Source organism: Sorex fumeus, unplaced genomic scaffold (genome assembly GCF_029834395.1).
Source record: "Sorex fumeus unplaced genomic scaffold, SorFum_2.1 ptg000178l, whole genome shotgun sequence".
Lineage (NCBI taxonomy): Eukaryota > Metazoa > Chordata > Mammalia > Eulipotyphla > Soricidae > Sorex > Sorex fumeus.
Window position 1 is genome coordinate 510,474 of NW_026606235.1, and position 25,492 is coordinate 535,965.

General features: G+C 53.9%; 1 protein-coding gene across 1 annotated transcript in view; it reads right to left on the minus strand.

Annotated features, from left to right (window-relative positions):
• Positions 1 to 900: 900 nt before the first annotated feature.
• LOC130017192 (probable tubulin polyglutamylase TTLL9) overlaps positions 901 to 25,492 on the minus strand; it is a 48,428-nt gene continuing 23,836 nt past the window's right edge. The window contains exons 6-14 of the mRNA XM_056107896.1: positions 17,111 to 17,179; positions 15,607 to 15,697; positions 14,299 to 14,339; positions 13,569 to 13,656; positions 10,089 to 10,147; positions 8,947 to 9,143; positions 7,057 to 7,170; positions 5,079 to 5,203; positions 901 to 1,125 (exon numbers count right to left, since the gene is read on the minus strand). Coding sequence (XP_055963871.1) covers positions 1,049 to 1,125; positions 5,079 to 5,203; positions 7,057 to 7,170; positions 8,947 to 9,143; positions 10,089 to 10,147; positions 13,569 to 13,656; positions 14,299 to 14,339; positions 15,607 to 15,697; positions 17,111 to 17,179 — 861 coding nt within the window. The 3' untranslated portion in view covers positions 901 to 1,048. The remainder of the gene's footprint in view (positions 1,126 to 5,078; positions 5,204 to 7,056; positions 7,171 to 8,946; positions 9,144 to 10,088; positions 10,148 to 13,568; positions 13,657 to 14,298; positions 14,340 to 15,606; positions 15,698 to 17,110; positions 17,180 to 25,492) is intronic.

A 25,492-nucleotide genomic window follows, 5' to 3' on the forward strand; every position in this document is an offset into this window, starting at 1 on the left:
AAATAGCTTACGTAGGTCAACTTTGGCTCTATCTGCGGGCCCTTTGTTTGTTTTTGCAAGTAGAAATGACGTGTTTTCCCCGTGGTGGTCCTGAGAAGTAGGGCATGTAGTAGTGGAAATTAAAAGTCTCACCTATGGTAGCAGGGCTGAGGGAACTGGCAGCGCCAATCAGGAAGCAGACCGCCCCACCCCGAGGTGAGAGAAGCACCGGACTGATGGACGTCTAATAACTGACGAGTTCAGATATGACACAGTTCCCTGAGGATGGAAGCTGCACTTACAGACATCCCTGTGACAGTGACAGTGCCACAGTGATCATGTTGCAAACGAGCTTCGGGATTCAGTGAATGATTTCTTAACAACCTGGCTCACGGGTCCCACATGTGAACATGGTTTAAGTTGGCGGGGGTAGTCGGTAGGTAAAAAAAGAGCCCATCAGGTCCTTTCTCCAGGGAACAGGGAACCCACGGCCCACTCCGGGGTGGAGTGCCCGTACTCAGAGGCAGGAAGCCAGAGGAGCCTGTGATGCGATACGCCGCACACTGGGTATTGGCCAGCAGCACAGGATGCACAGGGCTCAGTCTCCCCCAGGGCCCCAGTAAATGTAATCTAGTCACTGCTAGAGGTAAGTTCCCTCCGAACCACTGCTGAAAGGACCCTGTCAATAGCTGAGGCGCCTTGTCCAGCGCTGGCTGTCACAAGGTCAAAGCCAAGGCCACATGGTTGCTGCTTGCAGCTGCCCCCAAGCTCGGCCCGTGCCAGTCACTCCAGGTGGAGCCCATGCTTGTTTATTAGACAGGCTCTGGGGGGCGCAGGACCGCTCTGCATTGTCCTCTTCGGACCCGCGCGCCAAGCCAGTCCGGGGATTGGCTGTCTCCTGCTGCAGAGAGGCCCGGGGCCGGGGTGGAGGCCCCAGAACACGCAGCCAAACTGCTGCTGAACCAGCAAAGTGGCTGCCAGGCCACGGCGGGAGGGAGGCGCATGATCTGAGGCGCTCTGCTGGTACCCGGAGGATGGCCGGCACCTCCACGGTCACTCTCCTCACAGGTTAGCTGGAAGCTTTCTTGTGGCCTTGGAGGGAGCGGAAGAGCTGCCTCAGCTGGTTTTTCCGATCATTGACGCAGCCTGGAAGGGAAGCCAAGCGCTGGCTGTCACGGCCTGGCCTGGGGAAGGGGCCAGGTCCCCACCCAAGTGATGGGCCACGACACGGGGACTCTGACAGCACCAGGTCATCCTGTACATTTCTCCCTAAGTTGGACACTTGCTTTATGGGGGTGAACATAAGGATCGTGCAGAAGCATAATAGAAAGGGGGTGCTGGGGCTCCCTCTGCAGGGGAGCTTCAGGTGCTGGCGGTGGGGTGAACTGAGCCCTCGCAGCACCCATGTGCGATAGCACCGAAACACAGGTCAGGTTGCTTTGCTGCAATCACATCGTTCAGCAGAATGTACTTTGAACCGGACGACTTAGCTTCCAAGGACAAGCTGTTGACCCCTTCCCCCCGCCCCCCCTCCCCAGCACCCTAACCCCTGAACTAGCTCTTCAGCCAAGAGAAGCTTTAAGCAGCTAGTTTGGGGTGGGTTTATATCCTGGTAATAAAAGAGCATCACCTGGGAGCCTGCTAGGGATACAGAATTTCAGCCTGTACCCCAGGCCTACTTAAGTCATCCTCTGCATCCTAACAAGATACTGCGTACACATCAAAAGCTCCACACCATCCTCTTCACAAAGCAATGTGGCAGACAGTAGGGACCTGCTACAGAAAAGCTCTTCGTGTACTTGGTCTCCTTTGCCTTCATCAAGGCAAACTGCTTAACAGTCCCGGCTTCCGTGAAGCTGGAGCAGACATGTCACCTGGTCTGGCAGATAGTAGCCACGGGCCCTGGGAGGATGTGCTTACAGTAGTCCAGGCTTAAAGTCCAGGCCTTGACCTTGCTCCTTCCTACCCGGGACGAGGATGTAATCTCGAGCTGGAGCAGTCATCTTGCAACCAGGAGGCAACAAACATACACACCCAGGCAGCCCTGTGGACCATGGCAAAGTAGAAGGACAAAAGCTAGGTCCTCGGGAGCACCATGTAGGCCTGGTGTCTGTACGACCAACCCTAAGCCTCCTGGTGGCTCAGACAAATGAGTCCTGCTGTGTAGCTATGAGTTGGCTTCTTAGTTGCTTGCTGCCAAATTCAATCCTAAAATCATAGCAAGCCCTAAAAAAAGTCAGCACGTCATTAAAAATACACAAGCAACATTTTTGTTTTGGGGTTCTGAGCCACACCTAGCGATGCTTAGGGGTTACTCCTGGCTCTGCACTCGGGAGTTATTCCTGGCAGCGTACAGGGAACTGCATAGGATGCTGGCTGGGGATGGCTTATCCGCTGTACAACCTCTCTAGCCCCAGTGTGTTTGTTTGCTTTGTTTGAGGGCCACATCAGGGTTCACACCTGGCTCTAAGCTCAGGGATCACCCCTAGCAGGATTAGAGGACCATATGGGATGCCGGGGATGAAACCCAGGTCACCATGTGTAAGACAAGTGCCTTACCTACTGTACTATCTCTCCAGGCAACGTTCTAAAACCAAATGAGACTTAGGAAAAGGTTTATAATACATTTGGCAGAGGCTCACATCCTTAACATATTAATACCCAAGGCCTTTATAAATTTAGGGGGGAAAAGTCAAAAGAAGACAAGAAGGGTGAGGCGGGGGGAAGTTTAGCAGTAAAGCACTGACTTGGCTCTAGTGGGAGAACCTGGGTTTGTCCCCAGCACTACGAAGCAACAAGAAAACATGGAAAAATAACGGAGGGAGCCGAAGCCATAGTACAACGGGCAGAGTGTTTGCCTCACATGTGGCTGAGTCAGGTTTGATCCCCGGCACCCAATATGGTCCCCTGAGACCTGCCAGGAGTGATCCCTGAGCACAGAGTCAGGAGTAAGCCCTGAGCACTACTGAGCATGGCTCCATAAAACAAGAAATAAGGGACAGCTTACAAAAGAAGAAATGCAGATGTAAAAACCAGGAGCTTCCCTAGTTACCAAACGAGTCAAGTTAGCAAAGATTTGGTGGTTTGGCAGTGCTGGGGATCAAACCCAGGGCCTCATATTCAAGGCACGTGCTCTGCTACTGAGCTACATCCCCAGCCCAAGACTGCCTTTTTTTTTTTTAAATATTCAGAGCCGGCAAATTTGTGTAATATTTCTAGAAAGCAAATTGGCTGTGATAAATCCTTTTCACCCAGTAATTCTACTTCTAGGTATCTCACAGAGCCAAAATTTTAGGGCTGAGAGACAGTACTTTGGGTTGGGCGTTTGCCTTGCACGTGTCAACCTGAGTTCAATGCCCAGCATCCAATATGGTCCCCCGAGCATCGCCAGGAGATTCCTGAGTGCAGAGCCAGGAGGAACCCTGGAGCCTTGCTGGGTGTGGTCCAAAAACACAAAACAAAATAAAAAAAAAAGAAGGAGCCAGAATTTCAATCGAGCTGTGCAGTGTATAAGAGAATGTTCTCTCCGGCATTATGGATAAAAATGAAAAACTGGAATTGGGCCAAGTGCCCAATTACAACACACTGACTGGTGCATTTGGGGGTGTAGGCCAGCAGGAGAGGATAATGTGCAGGGTTGTGGGTGTCTGGTTTTTAGGGGTGCTGGCCTGCAACAGCTCTGGGTATCCACAGACGCCAGGTCTGAGTTAGGCCACTGTGAGGCCACGCTTGGGCTCGACACTGTGACCAAGACCTTTAGCGAGTGATGAAACATCTGGAGGTGATTTTCCTGTCTGTTAAACAATCATAAAACCGGGACTCCGATGAAATGAGATCACGTATAATATGCAGTCTGGACAGGCCGGCCAAAGAGGTTTCTAAAGGGAGGCTCCAACTAATACTGCCAGATGACATGGAAATGGTTTGTGGAACAGGGGGACCCGAAGCTCCAGCCCGATGCCAAGTTTTTGGAAAAGAAAGGATGAAATGTATGCAATTGGGAAAAACTGGGAGGAAACACACCAGATTGTTAAAGTTGGTTGTGTCTGGATGATTTTAAAATTTTTCCTTCTTTAGTTTTCAAATATTCTAGAATGAGTGTGAACAATTTTTATAATCAGGGATTTTATACATATATATATGTGTACGTTTTCACAAACTTAGTTTAAAGACAATTTTTGAAGTCCTTGATTTCGCTTGAGAGTACCTGATGTTGGAAGCCTGTTTTCCACATAAACAGTTTGAAATCCACTTCCTGAGACCAGGAAAGGAGATGTTTCCCAAAGTACCTGGCCCCAGCACCCTGGGTGTCGCTGAAATGATAGTTTGTTCGGGGTGGGGTGGGATGGTGGAGTAAGAGTCAGGTGCTTCCTGTTTGTTCACTTAAAGTAGATTTCTGGACTAGAGAGAGAGCACAGTGGGTAGGGTGTTTGCCATGCACGCAGCTGACCCAAGTTCAATCCCCAGCATCCCAGTGGTCCCCTGAGCATTGTCAGGAGTAATTCCTGAGTGCAGAGCCAGGAGTAACCCCTGAGCATCGCCGGGTGTGACTCAAAAAGAAAAAAAAAAAGAAAAGGAAAAAAGAAAGTAGATTTCTGGGCTGGAGAGATAGTACAGTGGGTAGGGTGCTTGCTTTGCATGCAGCTCACCTGATTTTAATCCCTGGCATCCCATAGGTCCCCCTGAGCCCCGCTAGGAGTGATTCCTGAGTACAGAGCCAGGAATAAGCCCTGAGTGCCCTCAGGTGTGTTCCCAAACCAAAATTAAAAAAATAAGTAGATTTCTGTGGAGGATGCTGAGTGATTTTTTTTTTCTGAAAAGGAGGTGGTAGGCCAAATTAATTTGGGAGTCTTTGATTGGTATCAGTGAGTCTCCTGCCCTCTGTGCCAGGTGGCATTGTAGGCATATAATGAGATGGAAACTGTTCATCTGTTTCAGAGGAGGAATAGAGAGGTCAAGTCCTCGGCCCAAGGCCACACAGCTGATAGACTGCAGATCTCATGAAAACAGCCGAGCCACCAGGCTGCACTGCTTCCTTGGCTGTCTGGTCTCTCCCATGGCACAACCCTGCTGCCCAAAACCCGCCGAGTCCCACATACCAAGGTGCGTGTTGGTGACAAAGGTGCCTGTCCCTGACAGGTCAGGAGCCCCGTCCTCTCTGCTGACAGGACCATCGTTCCACATGAGGTCAAAGCCTCCGACCCTCTTCTCCCGGCCCGTGAGCCTGGATAGGCAGGAGACACAGGAGGTTGTGAAGGATGCACCTGCTGGGCCCCTGCGACCAGGCCTGGCCCCTGGCCCCCAGGCCCTCCAGTGCCCACACTCAGAATTCCCTCTTTTGTCTGTCTGGTCACCTGCCATTTCCCAGGTACCCAGAAGGCCTAAGAGGGTCCTTTCCCTTCATAAGGGCCCCTGCTCCCACACTTGATCTCCATGACCCACACTTATTTCTGTTTTCTGGTTTAAAATCTGCCGTCCTGGGGCTGGACTGATAGCACAGCGGGTAGGGTGTTTGCCTTGTACGCAGCCGACCTGGGTTCGATTCCCAGCATCCCATATGGTCCCCTGAGCACCGCCAGGAGTAACTCCAAAGCCAGGAGTAACCTCTGTGCATCACTGGGTGTGACCCAAAAAGCAAAAAAATAAATTAAAAAAATGAAAAATAAATAAAACCTGCCATTCTGGGGCCAGAGGGATAGTGCAGCCGGAAGGGCACTGGCCTTGCATGCAGCTGACCCAGGTTCTATCCCCAGCATCACATATGGTCCCCTGAGTCCACCGGGAGTGATCCCGGAGCACCGCCGAGTGTGGCCCAGAACCCAGGAAGTAGTCTGTGGTCCTCAGGGAGCTAGCACACAGCAGTAAAAGCGCATGAGCCCAACCCAGCTTTATCCCTGTATGATTTCATCCGTTGAGTTATTTTTTTTTTATTTTTTTGCTTTTTGAGTCACACCCGATGATGTACAGTGGTTACTCCTGGCTCATGCACTCAGGAATTACTCCTGGCGGTGCTTGGGGAACCATATGGGATGCTGGGAATCGAACCCGGGTTGGCCGCGTGCAAGGCAAACGTCCTATCCAGTGTGCTATCACTCCGGCCCCTCATCCTTGGAGTTATTACTGGACACAGCCCTGGAGGCCCCCCGAGCACTGTTAGGGTGACATGGGTCATCCCTGGCATTGCTCAGCCCTCTGCATGACATCACTGGTCTGGTGGGCTGAGTGGGGGCCCAGGGCCTCCTGAGCACCATGAGGGAGGCCAAAATAAATAAATAAGTAAATAAATAAATAAGGGACTGAGTGAGTCAATGAGTGAATACAGTCTGCGATCCTTCCCTGCCCACAAGGCCCTCAAAGGCCGAGCCGAGGCGCGCCAGACTCGTGACTGTTTGCTCAGGGCGGGCCCCTGGCAGGTGTGAGGGGCCCCAATGGGTGTGGAGAGAAAGAGCGCAGTGGATAGAGCAGCCACCTGAGCTGTGTGTCCTCTCTGCTGAGGACCCCTCACCCACAGGGCTTGGGTGGGGGCTGGCCCAACCCTGGGTAGTGTGTCTGGCCCACAGGTGCCGGGATGGGTGTGTGGCTTAGCCACCCATCAGCAGCGAAGGTCGGGTCCTGCAGCACCGGCAGGAGAGAGGAGAGAGAGCGGGAGAGGGAACTAGCCAGCACTGGGGAGCTCAAGAGACACAGCCGGGCTCGCCAACCTTCACATCTGGGACTCACGGCCAACCACCGTCCCTGACATTCCCTGTGAGCGCTTTGCTTCTCCCTCTCGGGACATAACCAATAAGCCTGACGGGGCTGTTTCCTGTCAGGGGGAGGAAACGGAGGCTCAGAGAGGTGACGTGGTTCATCCTATGTCCTGGCAAACCTGCTGGACCCAACCTCAGAATCCGACAGTGACGGGACTGGCCAGCTCTGCCCTTTCAAAAGGCAGAGACCTGGGGCTGCGACCAACCTTGTGGAGACTCCATTCTCCATGGACAGAGGGGCCGGGCCAGAGCCCCACTGAGTGCTCTCGGCTCCCTGGGTGTCCCTCGTACCTCTCCCTCGGGGCCCCATGTCCTGCCCGCCCCTCACCTGGCCTCCATGTCCACAACATTCAAGGTGTCTTCCAGGAGGCAGGTCTTGAGCTCATAGTCCTCCTGGCTGCTGGCCGTCAGCGAGGGGGACGCGTTGACCTCCAGGAGCCACCTGGGGTGGGGGGACAGGAGAGGAGACCCAGGTATCTCCCTGAGGCAAGATGGGAATCTGACTGCACTTTCTGTTCAACCAGAGCTGCTCCTTCCACTTTCCACTGGAAGGAAGACTTCCCTGGCTGGAAATGTCTGAAAACAAATGTAACCTTGACCTGGGCCTGGGAGGCGAGGCGGGGAGCACAGTGAGGCAAGGGTGGCTGGGGGGGGAGGGGCTCCAGGCTCTGTCACCGCCCTTCCTTCTTCCCTTCTTTTTTAGGGAAAAACCTTCCGCATGTGGTATTCAGGCAGTCTGGGGACCGGATCCTGGTGACTCTCGGCCAACCAGACCAGAGGGAAGGATGCATGCTCTAATCTGAGGGGCCCTGTGGTGGTGGGGACCGCCAGAGTCACCCGCTGAGGCTCAGGGGCCCAAGGGCCCATCGGGTGGAGCTTGGGGAGTTTGCCAGTGCTAGGGATCAAACCAGAGTCTGGGTGTGCAAGGCCTGGATCCTGCTGCTTTCTCTCCGGGCCCAGCTTCCTTCTTCTCACAGAGCTTCCCTGGCCTAGTGATGGTGACCTGAAGATGCTAACTGGCCAAACAGGTCAGGTTAGGGCTGGCAGGCTGTAGGGATGGGTGGAGACTGTGGGGGACAGGGAGGAGACCTGTCCACAGCTACCAGAGAGCTCTGGTCAGCTCTTGGGGAATGTTGCCCTTCTGGAAAGGGCTCCTGGGATCATGAGATCATTTGAGATTTCCAGAAAAGCCAGAGATCTAGAGGGCACGTGTAAAAGTGTCCTAATTTGGGAGCTTGTAACATGTGGACGCCAGTGCGTGCCACCAGTGGCTCACACTTGAAGGCGGCTTAATGAAGACAAATGGCAGCACATGGGAGCCAACGTGTCAGACTGCAAACCAAGTGGGCTGGCTCGGGGGTAGGGCACTGGCCCTGTCTGTGTGAGGCCGGAAGTCTGGGTGGGAGGCCTCGCACTCTGTTTCTCCGCCCAAGCTCGCTTCCCTGGCAGTGTCCTCTCTAGCCCGCAGCCATCTCTCATTGCAGGGGACGGCCGGGGAGAGAGCCACAGTGGCTTCAGTGCCTGTCCCTGTCGCAGAAAGTCCCCTGGGTACCGCAGTCCTGACGGGGAGCAGCCTAGCCCAGGTGCAGGGACCCAGGCCTGCCTTGCCCCAGACTCACTGCATGACCCCAAGCTCCTGCACGAGCCTGGCGCACACCACGGCTGTGTCCCATGGACACCATAGCTGTGGTCATTGCCAGCTCAGGCTTGTGAGACCTGTCGCCCTTCCACAGACAAAGTGGGAGTGTAGCGGCAACAACGTTCCCTTACGGAGCGCTTGGCATCCTCGGCATGGGGCGGGGAGAGGGCAGGTTTCCTGCCTGGTAGCCCCGGAAGCTCTGGGCCCTGGCAGCTGTTCCCTGAAGGCCTCTTAGCGCCAGGTCTGGGGGATGCAGAGATCTGTGGGAATGTCTGTGCTGATTCCCACAATCACAGGCACACTGGCCACCGTCCTGCCCGCCTGCCACTCTACAAACAGACAGAGGAGCTAGCTCAGCCTAGAAGAACAGGCAGAGGAACAGGCAGAGGGGTGCGCCCAGCCCGGAAGAACAGGCAGAGGAACAGGCAGGGGGGTTCGCCCAGCCCAGAACAGGCAGAGGACTGGCGTCCAGCCTGGAAGAACAGGCAGAGGAGCAGGCAGAGGGGTGTGCCCAGCCTGGAAGCAGCAAGAGCTGAGCTCAAACCTGGGTTGTGGCAGGGCCCCGGGGCAGCGGCTTACGGCTTGAGGTCCTGGTCGATGAGGATGTCGTAGCCATACAGCTCGAAGCAGTGCTTGTCGCTGATGATCACCTTCTGCACGCTCTGCAGGCTCCTGACAAAGATGTTGTCCATGTCCCTGAAGAGCGTCTCCACGGTGGCAGGCCCGTGCTTGGACGCCAGGTACTGCCGGAAGCGCTGCAGCATCCACTTGCAGCCCTGGAGTGGGAGAGGGAGTCTCGGTCCAATGGGACCCCCCAATAGTGCCCTCAGCCTGGCCCCTGGGTGTGGACAAGAGGGGCCCTGCCCTGAACCCTCTGATTCAGAGGACTCCAACTGGGCCCCTCCTTGGGTGGGAAAGATTCTGCATGCCTGGGGCGGGACGGGGCGTGTCCACCCAGAGCCTGTGCACAGCCCAGGAGCCTAGAAACCCTTGTCCAAATGGCCATGTGGGCCTGTCCCAAGCACTGACTCCCTGAGGATACTTTGCACTGGCCATGTGCGTATCCAAGACCCAGGAGTGGTAGCAGGGTATGCCCACACCCCAGCTGTGTAGGTCAGAGCTGGGGAAGGGAAAAGAGATCAGCAGAGGTGAGCTCAGGCCCAGCTCCCCCGAGGTCCCTCAGTTCTAGCTCTCAACTCTGAGCTGCCAGAGAACTCTCTCTGTGAAGCTGGCTGTATGATGGACAGGCAGATGGATAAGAATGGCTGGCTGACTGGGATGGATGATGGATGCATATATGGTTGGGTAGATGATGGATAGATGGGTGGGTGGGTGGATAAATGGACAGATGGTATAGATGAGAAGGTGGACTGGCCATGGAGGAATGGATGGATGGTGGATGGATAGACAGATGGGATGGATAGATGGAGGTGATGGATAGGTAGATGGACATACAAGCAGGATGAAAGACGAGATGGGTGGGTAGAGGAATATCTGTCAAGGTAGGAAGGTGGGAAACATTTTATTGAAGGGTATGTTGGTTTCACTTGTCACTAATACTTGATGACACATGATGTGTGGAGCTCTCTTTGCACAAATGGGAAGGGTGGGTCTGGGCTTGCTGCTGAACCGTCAGCCCAAGAGAGGCCTGCCTGGGGCCATTGGAGTCCTCCCCTCCCTCTGCTAGCATGGGGTGGAGAGGCTGCTCCCAGTTTCCTCACCTTTTTGGGGTGGTAGTCGGGGGAGGTCTTCTGCACGGCGACGTTGGTGAGGTGAACATCTGGCAGGGTTGGAGTCAAGGGCCAGTGTGGACCAGAAGGGAAAGCCCCCATCCACTGACCCCAGAGGGAAAACTAAGACCCTTGCTTGGGAACTGGGGAGAAAAGTGACACAACGACCACATGCAAGTTTGGATCGGACGGACCTGTGCCCAAATCCTGCCCTGAGCAGGCTTCTGACCCTCTCCCAGCCTGCAGCCCCCTGCCCTGAGAAAATCAGAGTACAGAGAGATGAACAGACCTCCAGGGCTCTTCAAGACTTCAGATAAGTGACTTCACAGAAGCACTCACAGCCTATATTGAAGTGTTTCCCACTCGAGCAGAGAAAACTTTCTAACAAATTAGAGAGAGCAGCTGGCAGAGAACAGCCACCACAGGTCATTCTGAGCTCTGGATCACTAGAGGGGTCCGGCTGGGGGGCCACTGTGAAGGAATATAGGAGAAATGATTCATTTGGGTCATGGGGGCAGGACCTCGAGGGTCTTTCAGGGCCCGGCCCGAGAGTCTGACTTCAGTATCCCTGCTGTCCTCACCCCTGGCCACACTCGGCGGCCCACGGAGCATGTGCTCACACATTATCGTGTCTGTTTGCCAATGGTCCCATCTCAGATGAGACCTCTGGGGCTCCAGGAGGTCAAGTGACAGCCATTCATAATACCCCTTCCTCAGGGCCAGAAAGGCATTCCAGCAGGTTGGACGTTTGCCTTGCATGCATCCAACCCGGTTCGATCCCCCACACCCCATATGGTCCCCCGAGCACCACCAGGAGTGATCCCTGAGCTCAAAGCCAGGACAAAGACAAAACAGAATATCTCTTTTTCAACGCCACCCCCAGCATTGCTACATAAGGCTGGACCCGCCTCCCCACCCCAAGCTTTGGTACATAGCCCTAAGTAAGATACACCTCCAGGACTCACTGAGGCATTTCACAGATGTGGGGTCTCAATACACAGGTCCTGTGCAAGCCAAAATGAATGCTCCTCAGACCGTTTCTCCACGTTTGTGACCTCTCGGGTGAAGCCTCAGCCTCAGTCTCTCCAGGGTGGGCACCCTTGGTGCTTTCACTGTTTAGCTAGCTGGCTTTGGGGCCACACCTGGCAGTGCTCAGGCCTTACTCCTAGCTCTCTGCTCAGGGGTCACTTCTGATGGGGCTCAGGAGACCCTATGGGGTGCCAGGGATGGAACCCAGGTCAGTCACATGGAGGCAAGCACCTTCCCCCTGTACTATCTCTCTGGCCCAAAGACCTATATATTTTTTTAATATTTCAATATTGAAAAATGTAAAAGAAAATGAAAACAAGAAGTGGGAAATTCCATTCACTCACTGTGGAAATATCAAAGTCTCATTAAATAGAAACTGGCCTCTATCTGTGTAAACTAATGCTAATCAAAAATGACAGCATAAGAGTGAGGTCCTCTCAGTGCCTGGAGAGACACTTTCAAATCTGGGATAGTGTGTGTGTGTGGTGGTGGGGGGGGGGGGGGGGGATAGGGGTCCCTCTGGGCCAGACACTGTTCTACGTGCTTTACAGGGCATCACTGAATTTTAAATAAACTCAAGGTGATAAACAACAGCACAAAGTAAATGAATTCAGTGGCTTCTACTGGGCAAGATAAATACTTGCTTGAATCATAAAAACAAACATCCTGGACATGCCCAAATTGGCAAAATACCATAAGGCAACTCATGAAAAATCCTCTAGAGGGCCAGTCCTGTCCTACGCTCGGGGAAGTACAGGGGAGCTCAGGGCCAGGGGGTTGGGAGGTGCCTGCCCTGCCCGGGGTCCCCAGTCCCAGCAAGCCCCCTTCCCCTCTCCCCAAAGGCTGGCCATCAGGTCCTGCTGTCTTGTCCCTTAGTACTTCTGAGTTGTCTGCACCTATTCTCTTGACGCTTAAGTCTAAAAATCTTTTTAAAAACAACAACGATGTTTATATTTTGAGCAGATAATACATTCACTGGGTTCCAAAGTGAAAAGGCTCAGAAATGTACATAGGAAAGGGGCTGGAGCAGCGGGTAGGGCATTTGCCTTGCATGCAGCCGCCTGGGGCTTGATCTCCAGCATCCCATATGGCGCCCTGAGCACCACCAGGAGTAATTCCTGAGTTGCAGAGGCAGGAGGAACCCCTGAGTATTTGCCGGGTGTGGCCCCCAAACCAAAACAAACATAAAAGAAATGTACATAGGATATCATTTCTTCCTCGGCCTGTCCTCACCAACCTGTTTCTCCTCAACAGCACCTTCTCTTCCCATCTCTGGTACTTCCTTCTAGAGATGCCAGCCCAGAAATACAGACACAGAGGAGTGCCCAAAGGGCTGGAGGGATCACGTGTCCGAGACCCCAGACCTCACCCCGGTGCCTCACATCCCTTCCTACCTGGTGTGGCCTGGTGTGGCACTGTGGCTCTCAGGAGCACTACTGGGTCTGAACTCTGACTTGTGGTGCTGCCCTGAGCATCACTAGGAGTGGCTCCTAGACACCCCCAACACTTGCTGAAAACCCCCCCAAAACACAGTGATGCAACTTTACCCCCCATTTGTGAGGGTTCCACCCAGCGTGCTTAGAGGGTCGTGTGGCGCTGGGGATGGAGCCAGGGCAGAAAGCCCCCGAGAGCCTGAGGCCGTCTCCCCAGCCCCGAGACTGTGGGCATGGAAGGGCACATGCTCCCAGTAGAGTTCTAGACTGGGGGTGATTTTCCAACTGACTCAGGCATCTTGGAGTTGATTCCTATGCAGGCCTGGAGCTTCCCCGTCCTTTTCACAGCTGCTCAGTATTCCATTCCTTTGGTTCCTTCCCTCACAAACAGGTGGGCCACCTTCTCCCGCCCACGGCTCCCGGGCCGGCTGAGTAGAAGGGTCCATCTGCCTTCTCGCTGGCCAAACTCCTCCCTCCCACTTCCACTCCACAGCAATGAACATCTGTCCCCAATGCCCCACCCAGGGCTGGAGTGATAGTACAGCGGGTAGGGCATTTGCCCAATGCACCACCCAGCATGCCAGCAGGCCGGGCCCTGCCAGTGTGCTGTGGGAACACAGCGTGCCCAGCATCGAGGAAGGCTCGTGAGACCATGTGCTTATTCTCCAGAGGGGCAGAATCCATCCCATCTTCAGAACACCAGTTGGTAGGAATGTAGGTGCACCCCCAATCTGACTAGTCATCAAGCAAAGCAGTGTGGGTGAGCAACTCTGAGCAGACAGATACTTTCCCCCTTGCGTCTCAGGGGAACCCTCCTGACCCCCAACACTTGAAGCTACCCAAGGGAGGGACCAGATCTGTCTCATTCACAGCCAGATCTGTGCCGGGACCAGAGGTCAGAACTCAGCGGACGCTGTGGAATGGACAAGTTCTCCTGGGACTGAGGCGGGAGTGAGCAGGGGTCGGGTGGGGGGTGAGGGTGGGGAGGGCTTCAGGGTTCCCAGGATACAGTGGTCATCGATGCTACTCAGGGTGAAGCGGGTGTTGGAGAATCGGGCGAAGCCGTCCCGGTACAGCCAGGCCCGCAGCGGGAGGTACTGTGTCGGGTGAGAGAGAGTAGGGAGTGGCCAGGTAAGCACATCCACACCTGCTGGCTGTGTACCTGCTCAGCCTCTGCCTGAATGCCCTTCCTCCCCACCTCACGCACCCCCCTCCAAGTCTCCTTCCCTTCTTCTTCCTCCTTAGGACCCAGCCCCAGGTCTGGCTATTTCCATAGTTCCCCAGAGATGAGGGCTCAAGTCTTGGCTACCCAATCTGCGGGCACCCATAACACATCCTGAAGTCTCTGGCACTGGTGAAAGGATGAGGAGTGATACTGTAATTCCCCGATCACCAGGGCAGGCTCTGGGCTCTCTCTGGACCGGAATCACAGTAGCCCCACCACTTGCCAGATGCGTGACCTTGGGCGAGTCACTTAATCTCTAAAATGAGGAAAATCCTCAGTTTACCCACCCCCCAGCTATGGGGTGGACAGAATTGGATAAGACCTGCTCAACACCAGGGCAAAGTGGTGCTTCAGGTGGCGAGGGAGGGAGGGGCAGGTAAGGGATGCAGGTTCCGGGACAATTGGGAAGGCAATGCCCACGCTCCACTCTCAGACCCACCCGACTATGACCCAAACTCCTGACTCAGGCATCCCCAGCACGGCTTCTGCACCTGACATTCCTGGCAGGACTCACCGACATGACCAGCACGTACACTCGCAGGTCAAACTTGCGGCCTGTCGGACAAGGGGAGAATTAACGGGTGAGATGGAGTGGCTGCCGGGTGCCGCTGGGGACAGAGACATGAGTCCCCATGTACTCACCTGAGAGGAAAGCAGGGGGACTGGGAATGTGAGAGTCAAGATCGAGGCCAGGCTGGGACCCAGGATGACTGAGGGATGGGCAGGAACCATGTGACTGGGGACATCGAGGGGCAAAAGGGGCAGGTGATGTCACCACTGAGGTCGGCGAGAGGTGGTGGTGCAGGTGATATGACCTTCGGGGAGTTTGTCCCCTAAGGGGACACCTCTGCAGGTGACACTGGGTGTGGAGGGGACGGGACGGGGCAGTGGATGTGGGATGAAGGGGACAGGGACCACCGGGCCTGGAGCAGCCTTGGGGAGAGAGGGAGTCAGAGTCTCCGACTTCTACCAAGCAGCCAGGGATGCGAGGGATGAGTCCGAAGGAAAGGAAGACAGGAGTTAGATTTTAATTCGGGGGTTGGAGGAAGTGCTTGAGGGTCCTGGGAGGCTCTCCTGGTGATGATCAGCAACTCAGACTATTTAATGTCTAGACCTAAGGATATGGAGCTCCTTGGATGTTGGGGTGCCAGGGAGAGGCGAGGGGGGAGTAACACAGTGCCAGGGATGGAAGCAGGGTTCTAGCAGACGCCCTAACTCCTATGCTGTCCCCCAGTCCCCAAGGGGCTGTGTGTGTATGTGTGTGTGCATTTGTGTGTGCAGGTCTGTGTGTGCACATGCTTATGTATGTGTGTGTCTGTGTGCGTAGGTATGTGTGCCTGTGTTTCTGTGTTCATGTGTGTATATGTCTCTGTGTGTGGGTCTGTGTGTGCATGTATGTATGTGTGTCTGTGATTATGTGTGTGTGCATGCTTGAGTGCATGTGTGTGTGTGTGCATGTATGTATGTGTGTGTGTGAGCACTTTAGGGTCCAGGGTGTCAGGGCTCAGACAGGAACAGATAGCAAAGTCCCTGGGGGTAGTAGAAGTGACCCTAGGACTACTTCCTGAGGAAGAACACAGCCTCAGACAGAGAGAGGAGGCCACTGGCATTAATGCTGGCCAATGATGCCCCATTGAGTGCTTGGCTCCCTCAGAGGAAATCATCAGGGTCACACCCCTTCTCACATACTGCCTGCCAAGTCCATGCCCCTGAGGAGGAGAGAGAGTAGCACAGGACTGCCTGGTAGTGGACTGAGTTCAGAGCTGGGCCCCACCCGCTGACCGGTCACTCAGGAGAGAGCCAGTGGGAAGAGCCCTCTCACCTCCGATCAGGTAGGGGTTCTCGATGTAGCGCTGAGCCACATAGTTCTCCACAGTGACCTCGTCTTTCTGGTCATCGGTACATCTTGAGTCCTGGTTGTTGTAAGAATTCCGATCAATGTGGCTCGAGCCTTGTGTGGCTCCTTGGGACATATGCTCGTATCCCTAAATCAGTCCTCGCTGGGAATGACCTGTGCTATCTGCGTTTCCCAGCGCCAGAGGGAGTGTGAGGAGGTCACGCAGCGGGTGCGGGATACCACTGGAGCCACACAGGCTGGTCTACAAACTGGGCAATTAAATTTTAGCTCAATCCCCATCGACCACATGTGACTGTTTACATTGAAACTGGAAAAGTGACAGGCAAGGATTAGCTGTGAGTGAAACAATCCGGTCCCACGAGGTCAGCTACTGTTTAACTCTGCTTATCCGTCATATTGGTGGGTGGATGGTTGGCAGGAGGTGGACGGGGGAGGGGGGGGCGCAATGTTTAGGGAAACCGGTGATGAAAAGGTTCTGCAGATGGAAGTCCCAAAAGTCCCAGGGTTTCCCAGAACTACAAACATGTTCCCTGCCGTTGAGCTTTACAATAGGCTGGCAATGGCCTATTGTCAGTGATGTGCACTTGTCCTCTATATAAGCAAAGGGAAATGAAGACTTCGGTTCTCCCATCATCCAAGCGTTAGTTCCGGTGCTCAGCGTCAGCATGGGGTGGTGGTCTCCATGCCGGAGAACTCTTCCCATTGCTGTCAAACTGCTATAGGTTTGGGCAGCGAGTCCCCCCAACCGACCTTCCTCTCCCTCTTCTGCCAGCCTAGGCAGATGACTGTGCCCTCTCATGTTGTGCCCAGCACCCCGTCTGCAAAGGCCCTTCTTGGAAGAGACAGAGGTCCAAAGGCCCAAAGGCATGGGGAGGTCTTGCAGCCATGCAGCGGGATGGAGCGCTGAGCTGGGAACTTGCCATGTGGCTCCGGCTGCCCTGGACCCAGGCAGCCAGGCCTTGCCCAGGCCACCCTGTCTATTCACGTGGCTGCCCAAGGGATTGGCAGTTCTCATGGCTAGCTGGGCCTCCAGGCTGGTGAGCTTCTTGCCTGCAGTGCCCTGACAGTTTTACGGGAGGAATTGGACACCATGGGGGCGGGAATTCAGTCCTGAGCCCAGCCTAGGAGCTCCTGATCATCCTGCTGCCCCCGCCCAGAGGAGGACCAGGGAAGACCCGGGGAATGAGGGCGAGGTGCTCAGGCTTTAGGCATATGAACCCATCGCCTGCTCTAAAAGTGCTAGCACGGTCCCCAGTTTACTGGGGCACAGAGAGGTGAGTTAACTCGCCTAAGGGCAAACAGCTGTAAAAACTGCCCAGGTCAGGATCCGAACCGCTGCGCCTATGGGCGGCCCTGCAGGCAGAACTCTGCCATCTCTGGAGCTTTGAGGGCAGGAGCATAGATTCCCTTGTCCCAGTGAGGACAGAGGAGTGTTCGGAAGGAGCAGGGAGCGGGGAGGCCAGCTCACCTTCCTCCAGTCCATGATGTCCTTCAGCTTCCGGAAGAGGAAGATGCCCTTTCCCTGGGAGCGGGCCACCTGGGGATGGAGTACAGAGCAGCGCTGGGCTCCATGCGGGCCTGGGTCACTCCCAGCATTTCTGGCGCTCCCCCCACCCCGACCCCCGCGCTGCACCCCCCTGCCACCTGAGGAACAGCCTAGAGCTGCCCTGCAGCAGACAAAGGTGCTGGGGAAGGGAGGGAGCAGGAGGGGAGGGCGAGACAGCTCCCTGCACGCACAAAGTCACACACGCGCATGAATAATCCAGAAGAGCAGACAATTAGAGCCCCCGTTTCAAACAGTCCTAGGGACTTATCATCCATTCTTTTTTTGGAAATCAATTTGCTTTCCTAATTAGGTTTTTGCTTTGGCTGACACTGAAGTCAGCCTGCCTCTCCCGGAGCCCAGCATGGATAATTTATAGCGTCCCAGAGGCAGGGGACATAGAGCATCTTTAGTCCTTGCCTAAGGCTGCCTGAGATCTCCACAGTGGTTGTCCGGCCTTGCACATCTGCTCGTGCCCCCGACGCACCCGGCCCAGGGCCCACTCCCCTGCAGGACTCAGCAGTGGTAGAGCGGCACTGACTAGGCGCCTCCTGGGTGCCAGGGCCTCAGGTTACCGCAGCAACCCAGCCGGCAGAGCCTAACCCGCGTGCTGTTAAGGTTTGCTAACCTGGGGCCAGAGCAACAGCACAGCACAGCTAGTTTTCCAATAGCTCAGAGCTGTGCAAGGGAGGGAAATCGCAAAGATCACCCTGGGTCACCCCCAGTAAACAACACAAAGGCACTCGGCCTCATTAGTCTCCGGGGAAATGCAAATGAAAATCCTGCAGAGTGAGTGGCGAGAAATTTAGCCTGTGCACAGCCAACACTGGAGATAGACAAAAACGACCACTGGTGGGGATGGGGTGAACACAAGGCACTTCCGTTGCCACACGCTTGGTGGCAATGTACTGTAGCACTGTAGCACTGTCCTCCCATTATTCATCGATTTGCTCAAGCGGGCCCAGTAACGTCTCCATTGTGAGACTTGTTGTTACTGTGTTTGGCATATCGAATACATCACGGGTGGCTTGCCAGGCTTTGCCGTGCGGGCAAGATACTCTCAGTAGCTTGCCAAGCTTTCCGAGAGGGGCGGAGGAATTGAACTCGGGTTGGCCATGTTAGCTGCGTGCAAGGCAAACGCCCTACCCACTGTGCTATCCCCCAGCCCGTGGCAAGGTACATTGTTTGGAAATTATTTGACCATGTCCACTAACTGAACCTAGGCTCTCTGTGACCAGGTGATTCCTTTCCTTGGCCCCACATGCAATTCATGCACCATGGGCACCCAGGGCATGTAAAATAGTAACAATGATGGTCCTCATTCCCCTGACCCTGAAAGAGCCCCCAATATGCCATCGGGCTACAATAGCATGTGACAAGGACGAATGGTGACGTTACTGGCGCCTGCTCAAGCAAATCGATGAACAACAGGATGACAGTGACAGTTACAGTGGGCACCCAGGCATGTATAGAGATGTCCTCAGCAGGGGCTGGAGAGACAGTACAGTATGCAGGGCACTTGCTTTGCATACATCTCACCCAGGTCTGATCGCTGGCACTCCATATGGTCCCCTGAGCCCACCAGGAGTAATTCCTGAGCATCGAAAGGTGTGGCCCCAAAAAAAATGAAAAAGAAAAAACAAAAACAAAAAGAAATGTCCTCAGTACCACAGTTCAAAAGAACAACTCTGAAACTTCCAAATGGATAAATCTTCACTCAGTGGAATAGCATACAGCTGTGATTATTATATACAATTTTACAATTTCCGCCTGTCACTATAAATGAATTACATGAACATAATGGGTTGGGTTTGGTTTGGGAGTGGGGTCACACCAGGCAATGTCCAGGGGCTACTCCTGGCTCTGTGCTCAGAGGTTGCTCCCTGTGGTGCTCTGGGGATGACTGAACTGGGCCTCCTGCATGCCAAATATGTGCTCCAAGCCCCACTGAGTTATCACTTGTCTCGTGAACATAAGGGTGAGTGGGAGAAACCAGCTACCAGAGCCAGATGATGTGGTTCCAATTATATAAAGTACAAGACAGAGCAAAGCAGCCCAAGCTGGGGGTGAACTGGCAGGAGTGAGTGGGAAGGGGCCCGAGAGGTGCCGCTGAGGGGTTAGCGGTGAGGGGTGCCACCTGAGGAGTTAACACTGAGGGATGCCACTGAGGGGTTAGCACTGAGGGGTTAGGGCTGATGGGTGCTGCTGAGGGGCTAGTGATGCCATCTCTGACTGGGTGCTGGTTACTTGGGTACACTCACTTTTTAAAAAGGCATCAACTGGTATGGTATCCTTATAATTTGTCATTTTTGTTTTATTAAACTTCAATTTAGTTTTTTAAGATATTATACTGAGGGGAGGGTGTTGTGGCCACATTCTGAAGTGCTTAGGGCTACTCCTGACTCTGGCAGTGCTCAGGGAATTCTATGTGGTGCCAGGAACTGAACCAGTATTTTTTTATTTTCCCTTCTTTTCAAAGGTTTTTGGGCCACACCCAACAGTGCTCAGGGATTACTCTTGGCTCCTGGCTCTGTACTCAGGAATTACTCCTGGCAGTGCTTGGGAGACCATGTGGGATGGCAGGCATCAAACCCAGGTCAGCAGCATACAAGGCAAAAACCCTACCCGCTGCACTATCGCACAGCCCCAAATGGAAGACTGTATTTTATTTTATTTTATTTATTTATTTATATATTTTTGCTTTTTGGGTGACACCCGGTGATGCACAGGGGTTACTCCTGGCTTTGGAGTTACTCCTGGCGGTGCTCAGGGGACCATATGGGATGTTGGGAATCGAACCCGGGTCGACTGTGTACAAGGCAAACGCCCTACCCTCTGCACTATCACTCCAGCCCCCCAAATGGAAGACGTTTTTTTCTTTTTGGGTCACACCCAGCATTGCACAGGGGTTATTCCTGGCTCATGCACTCAGGAATTACGCCTGGCGGTGCTTGGGGGACCATATGGGATGCTGGGAATCGAATCTGGGTCGTCCGCATGCAAGGCAAACGCCCTACCCACTGTGCTATCATTCCAGTCCCCCAAATGGAAGACTTTTTAATCTAGAAATCTTCGTCGCTGTTGGCTGCCTGCCCTGGAGGCATTCCCTTCCTCTTCTTCAAGCAAACCTCACCATTTCCATGTCCCCATATGAGATGAGGAAGACCAGATACTTGCTTCTTATCCTCCCTGGCAACTAATGGAAACCAAGAGACCAGTATGGCCCATGAAATTGAAGCCCCATTTTTCTGGGGCTTCTGGAAAAGATTTTCCTCCTTGTTAAAAATATTAAAGGGAAAGGGCCAGAGACATAGTACATTGGGTTTTGGGTCACACCTGGCGATGCTCAGGGGTTACTCCTGGCTCTGCACTCAGGAATTACTCCTGGCAGTACTCGGGGGACCATATGGGATGCTGGGAACCGAACTCGGGTCAGCAGCGTACAAGGTAAACACCCTACCCGCTGTGCTATCACTCCAGCCCCGCCATCATACACTGGATAGGGCACTTGCCTGCAGTCAACTAGGATCAATCCCTGGCCCCACATATGGTCCTCCCAGCGCCACTGGAAGTGACCCTCAGCACCCCTGGGTGTGTGGCCCCAAAGCCTCTATTTACGGGAAAGGGACACCAGAGAGATATTGCCGCAGGTGAGGGTGACCCAGGGCCAGCCCAGCACCACACATGGCCCGTGGGTACTTCCAACCCACCAGGAGTGACACCTGAGAACAGCAAGAGTAAGTAAGCCCTGAGCAGGGTGTGGCCCCAAAACTGAACCAAACCAACAAACAAAAGTATATGTTAGCAAGCAAGAGAGTATACAAGTGGGGGTAGGGGGGGGATGTGCCCTTTCCTTGTCTCAGGAGGGTTTGGGGTGGTGTGTGTCCCAAACCCTCCTGAGACAAGGTGGTCAAGCCCCGGCTTTCCCACGTGCCCTGGCAGTGAGCCGCATCCTCGGCGGTCCTTGTCCTTCTTTCTCTAATGCTACCATCTCAGGGGTCAGGCCCGTCACCCCGACAGCTGCCTCACAGCACAGAGGAGACCAACTGATCTACCGCTCTGGGCGTAGGACGTCACTGAAAGGCCGCTCTGGTCCAAAGCTGGCTTAGGAACTGACAAGCTGGCTAGCCGGCACCCCACGGGAAGAACCCTAAAGAGTGGGAAATAAACCTCCTGCCTGGTGAGATATCAGGCTGTTAAGATGAGAAATCATGTAGTAGCTCATTTTTCTTTATTGATTTTGTATCTTGGGGGCGGGGGAACCTTCTAAGTGGTACTCACGAGGCCCTGGGGCCCCTCCCAGTGATTCTCAACCAAACAGACCCACCGTTTAGTGCAAGAGTCCAAGGATGCTGGCTGGGTCCTGCAACTTCTGGGCCATCCTAGCAGAGCTCAGGGATCTCCAAAGACGTTCTTGGAGGTGCTTTGGAGTGGTGTGGAGAGGGTCTCTAGGTCTGTACCAGTGATGCTGGATCAAATTAGGTGTGCCCACATACAGTTCCTTAAGCCAGGTACTCTCTCTCCTGCTCCTCGGGGTTTAAGTCTCAGTCATACAATGAAACATCCATACCTTCACCAGTGCCCATTATCCACCACCAAAATCCCCAGTATAGCCCCATCCCACACCCTTCCCCTATCTGTGGGGCAGATGATTTCCAAATTACTCTCTATACTTTGATTACATTCAACATTTAGACACCACACCCACCATTATTATTTGGGATTTTACCCCAACACTCAGATCTGCCGAAAAGGCAACAGTAGACAATTTGTTTTCTATTGCTGGTTATGAATAACGTATGATGTTGCATGGCTGCAGTAGTGGCTGTGAGATTTAGAAATTCCTAAATTTTAACACTTAAATCTGGAGGAATTTCTTGCCAAAAACCTGCTGGGTTCCAAGATTTGTTCCTGAGTCTCTGGGATCATGGCCATTAAGCAGCTTGATCAGGAACCAGAGAGGCCGTTTGTGGGAGGCGACTCGGGGTCTCGTTGGGGTGGAGAGGAAAGGGCCAGCTCCACCCCCATCCTGTGAGGCCCCACGTGTCTCGTCACTGCAGGCCCAAACCTGACTGTCCAATAGCCTCTGGAAGATGGCGGCCACCGAGCCGCCTAGGGGGAGCAGGTGGAGGGACAACACCCTTTCCCCCCTGGGGTGGCCCAGCGACAGTAACCTACTGTGGGGTCCAGACATATTTCTGCCAAAAGCCGCTGGGTTTCAAGATTTGTTTCTGAGTCTTTGGGATCGTGGCTGTTAAGTAGCTTGATCAGGAGCCAGAGAGGCCATTCATGGGCAGCGACTTGGAGTCTTGTTGGGATAGGGAGGAAAGGGCCAGCTCCACCCCCAACTCGTGAGGCCCCAACCTGACTGTTCAGTGGCCTCTGGAGGATGATGGCCACCAGGCCGCTAAGGGGAAATAAGCCAAGGCACAAAACCTATTCCCACCTGGGGTGGCCAACGCTGGTAGCCTACTGCAGGGACTGGACGCATTTCTACCAAAAGCCATTGGATTTCGAGATTTGTTTGAGTCTCTGGGATCATAGCCATTAAGCAGTTCAATCAGGAACCAGAGAGGCCATGCCTCCAATTACATAGCTGAGCCGAAGGTGGTTTGTGGGTGTGTCTCCCACATACCTAACTTTTGGCTGTTTACTTTCTTGGTAAATTTTGCCCCAAATTTTTGGGGTCTGGCCAAAGGCACAGCAGCAATTTGGGAGTATCTGGAAGTCTGAAGGCGCCATCAGGCTGCTGATGCACTCGCGTCACAGGTACAGATTGACTGCTGGCAGCACCATACCCCTCAGTTCCATATATTTTGTTCTCAACATTGCTGCCCACCCTCCTTCTTCAGAGATAATGCCCGAGTCCCTGCTCCCTACACGGGGAGAGCATTTAGGACCATCTCGACTCACCGTACCCACCAGAAGTGACAGATAAATCCCAGTGCCAAGACACGAAAGGCAAGGCCACTTCCATGCATGCGGCTTTCTTTTTGAAGAGGCTCCCCCTGGGACGCCGCCCAAGCTGAGAGGCTCCCAGATGACCTGGGGAAGCCCCACGTGCAAGACAACAGAGACATCCAGTCCGGGGCTCTGGCCATGCTCCCAGCCACCAGCCAGCACCAGGCTGCCAGGCTGCCAGCAGAGCGAGCCAGTTTGGAAGCGAGGCCTCCGCCCCTGGCATGGCTGCCCAGGAGATCTGGAGCAGCCCGAAGCATTCCCTGTCAAGGCCTGGAAGCGCCTCTCCAAATGGGAGGCCTTGAGCTGAATTCAGAATGGCTGAGTCTGGGGGTAGGTGGTGACTCCACAACACCAGAACACAAATGCCAGGGGGATGGTAGGTGTAACAATAGTGACACCTGCCGCTAATTCTTCTCCGATAGTTCCTCTGTGCCAGGCACACAGACTGCACTCATGGCCTCAGTAACGTGGAAAGAGCCTTAAAGGCCGGCAGCAGTGCTGTGTTCCCTTCCCAAAGAAAGAAACCAAGGTAAAGAGAGGCCACCATGGGCAGCTCCACAGTTCCCAGAGAATGCACCAGGTCCCAAAAAGAGCCGAGATCACCGGGAAGTCCCAGATGGGGTAGGTGCCACATCCCACCTCCTCCAGATGGAACCCCGGTGACCATGAGCCTCTACAAGCATAGCTCGAGTATGCGGGAACCAGGACTTTTACTCCAAACCGCGCGGCCTCGTAAGCCTATATATATATATATATATATATATATATATATATATATATCTCCCTATATACAAAGTGATCAATGGAAAGTAAATCATCCAACGTTTCTCCCTGAAAATCAGGCTTAACTCTTATACAAACCACAACACCCAATAGGAGAGGGAGAACAAAAGGGAATGCCCTGCCACAGAGACAGGGTGGGATGGGGGGGGGGGTGAGGGGTGGGAGGGATACTGGGATCCGTGGTGGTGGGAAATGGTCACTGGTGGAGAGATGGGTATTCAAAATTAATTAGTTAATTAAAAAAAAAAAAGAGAGGCCACCACCAGCCGACAGTACTCGGCCAGTAGGTGGCATTCCATGGGAGTTGCACCCATGTTTCTCCTGGGCCCTCTGCAAAGGAATCAGGGGTACAGGAAATGACCCATGATGAATATGGGCTCCTTCTGGGAGTAACAGACTTCCTGGAGAATAAGGGAGGGGTGTATTTTGATGGACAGGGTGATAGGGTAGGGCTTTTGCCCTGCACGCGGCCGACCCAGGTTCGATTCCCCCATCCCTCTCGGAGAGCCTGGCAAGCTACTGAGAGTATCCTACCCGCACAGCAGAGCCTGGCAAGCTCCCGTGGCATTTTCGATATGCCAAAAACAGTAACAAGTCTCACAATGGAGATATTACTGGTGCCCGCTCGAGCAAATCAATGAACAATGGGAGGACAGTGCTACAGTGCAGTATTTTGATGTTGCTGTTTCTAATAAAAAATTAAGTGGTTTGGAGAACAGTTTATGAGTGGAAAAGCCACACTTGATTTTGGGTCCCCTGTGACGCCTCACCATGTGGAACTTGCGCTGTGGTGTTCCTCATGCCACAGATGTGGTGAGGGAGTCCACAGCAGACAACGAACTCTCTCCTCCCAGTCTACCGGGCCTCAACAGGATGCCCTTATGGCTGTCTTGCCCTCTCTGAAGGTCTGAGCCCTCACAGAGGCCCGAGGCCCCAGCCCTGAGAGGAGCATAGATAGAGACTGAAGCAGGGGTTCCTGGAGGACTGGGGAGTCTTCTCTGAAAGGAGGACAAAGACCAGGTGTTCCTTTATTCCTGGGGCCAGTGGAGGCCAGTGGAAGCTAGGGAGCTGGCAGCCATGCTGTAACCAAGAGGAGGTCGAGGAAAATGGTGAGAATGTGAAGCCATTCCCTTCCATCACTCAAGGAAAATCCCCAGGGTTTGTCAACTCGAAGGAGAAAAAAAAATGTTCAACTCGATTTTTCACTAACCCCTAATCAGGTCTCCACATGCCCTTCTACAAGAAATGCAGGCATTAATTCATAATCCTATTAGCCTTGCCCAGGGCTGCTCTCAAAGTAATGGGTATTTTCCATGACTTGGTCACAGTGTTGATACCTCTAGTACGGTTTATGGTTATTATTACGACTTTGAAATTGTAGTAACTGTTCATCCTGCTATTATTAATTCTTTGGGGTGGGGACTCTCCCCAGAAGTGCTCCAGGGAGCCGGGGGAGTGAAACTTGGCCACGTGTGCTGAAGTTCCAGTGCCTGGAACAGGGAGGCAGGGCTGATCAGGGATAACTGGGGGTGCTTTGGGGGGACCATGTGATGGTGGGGATCT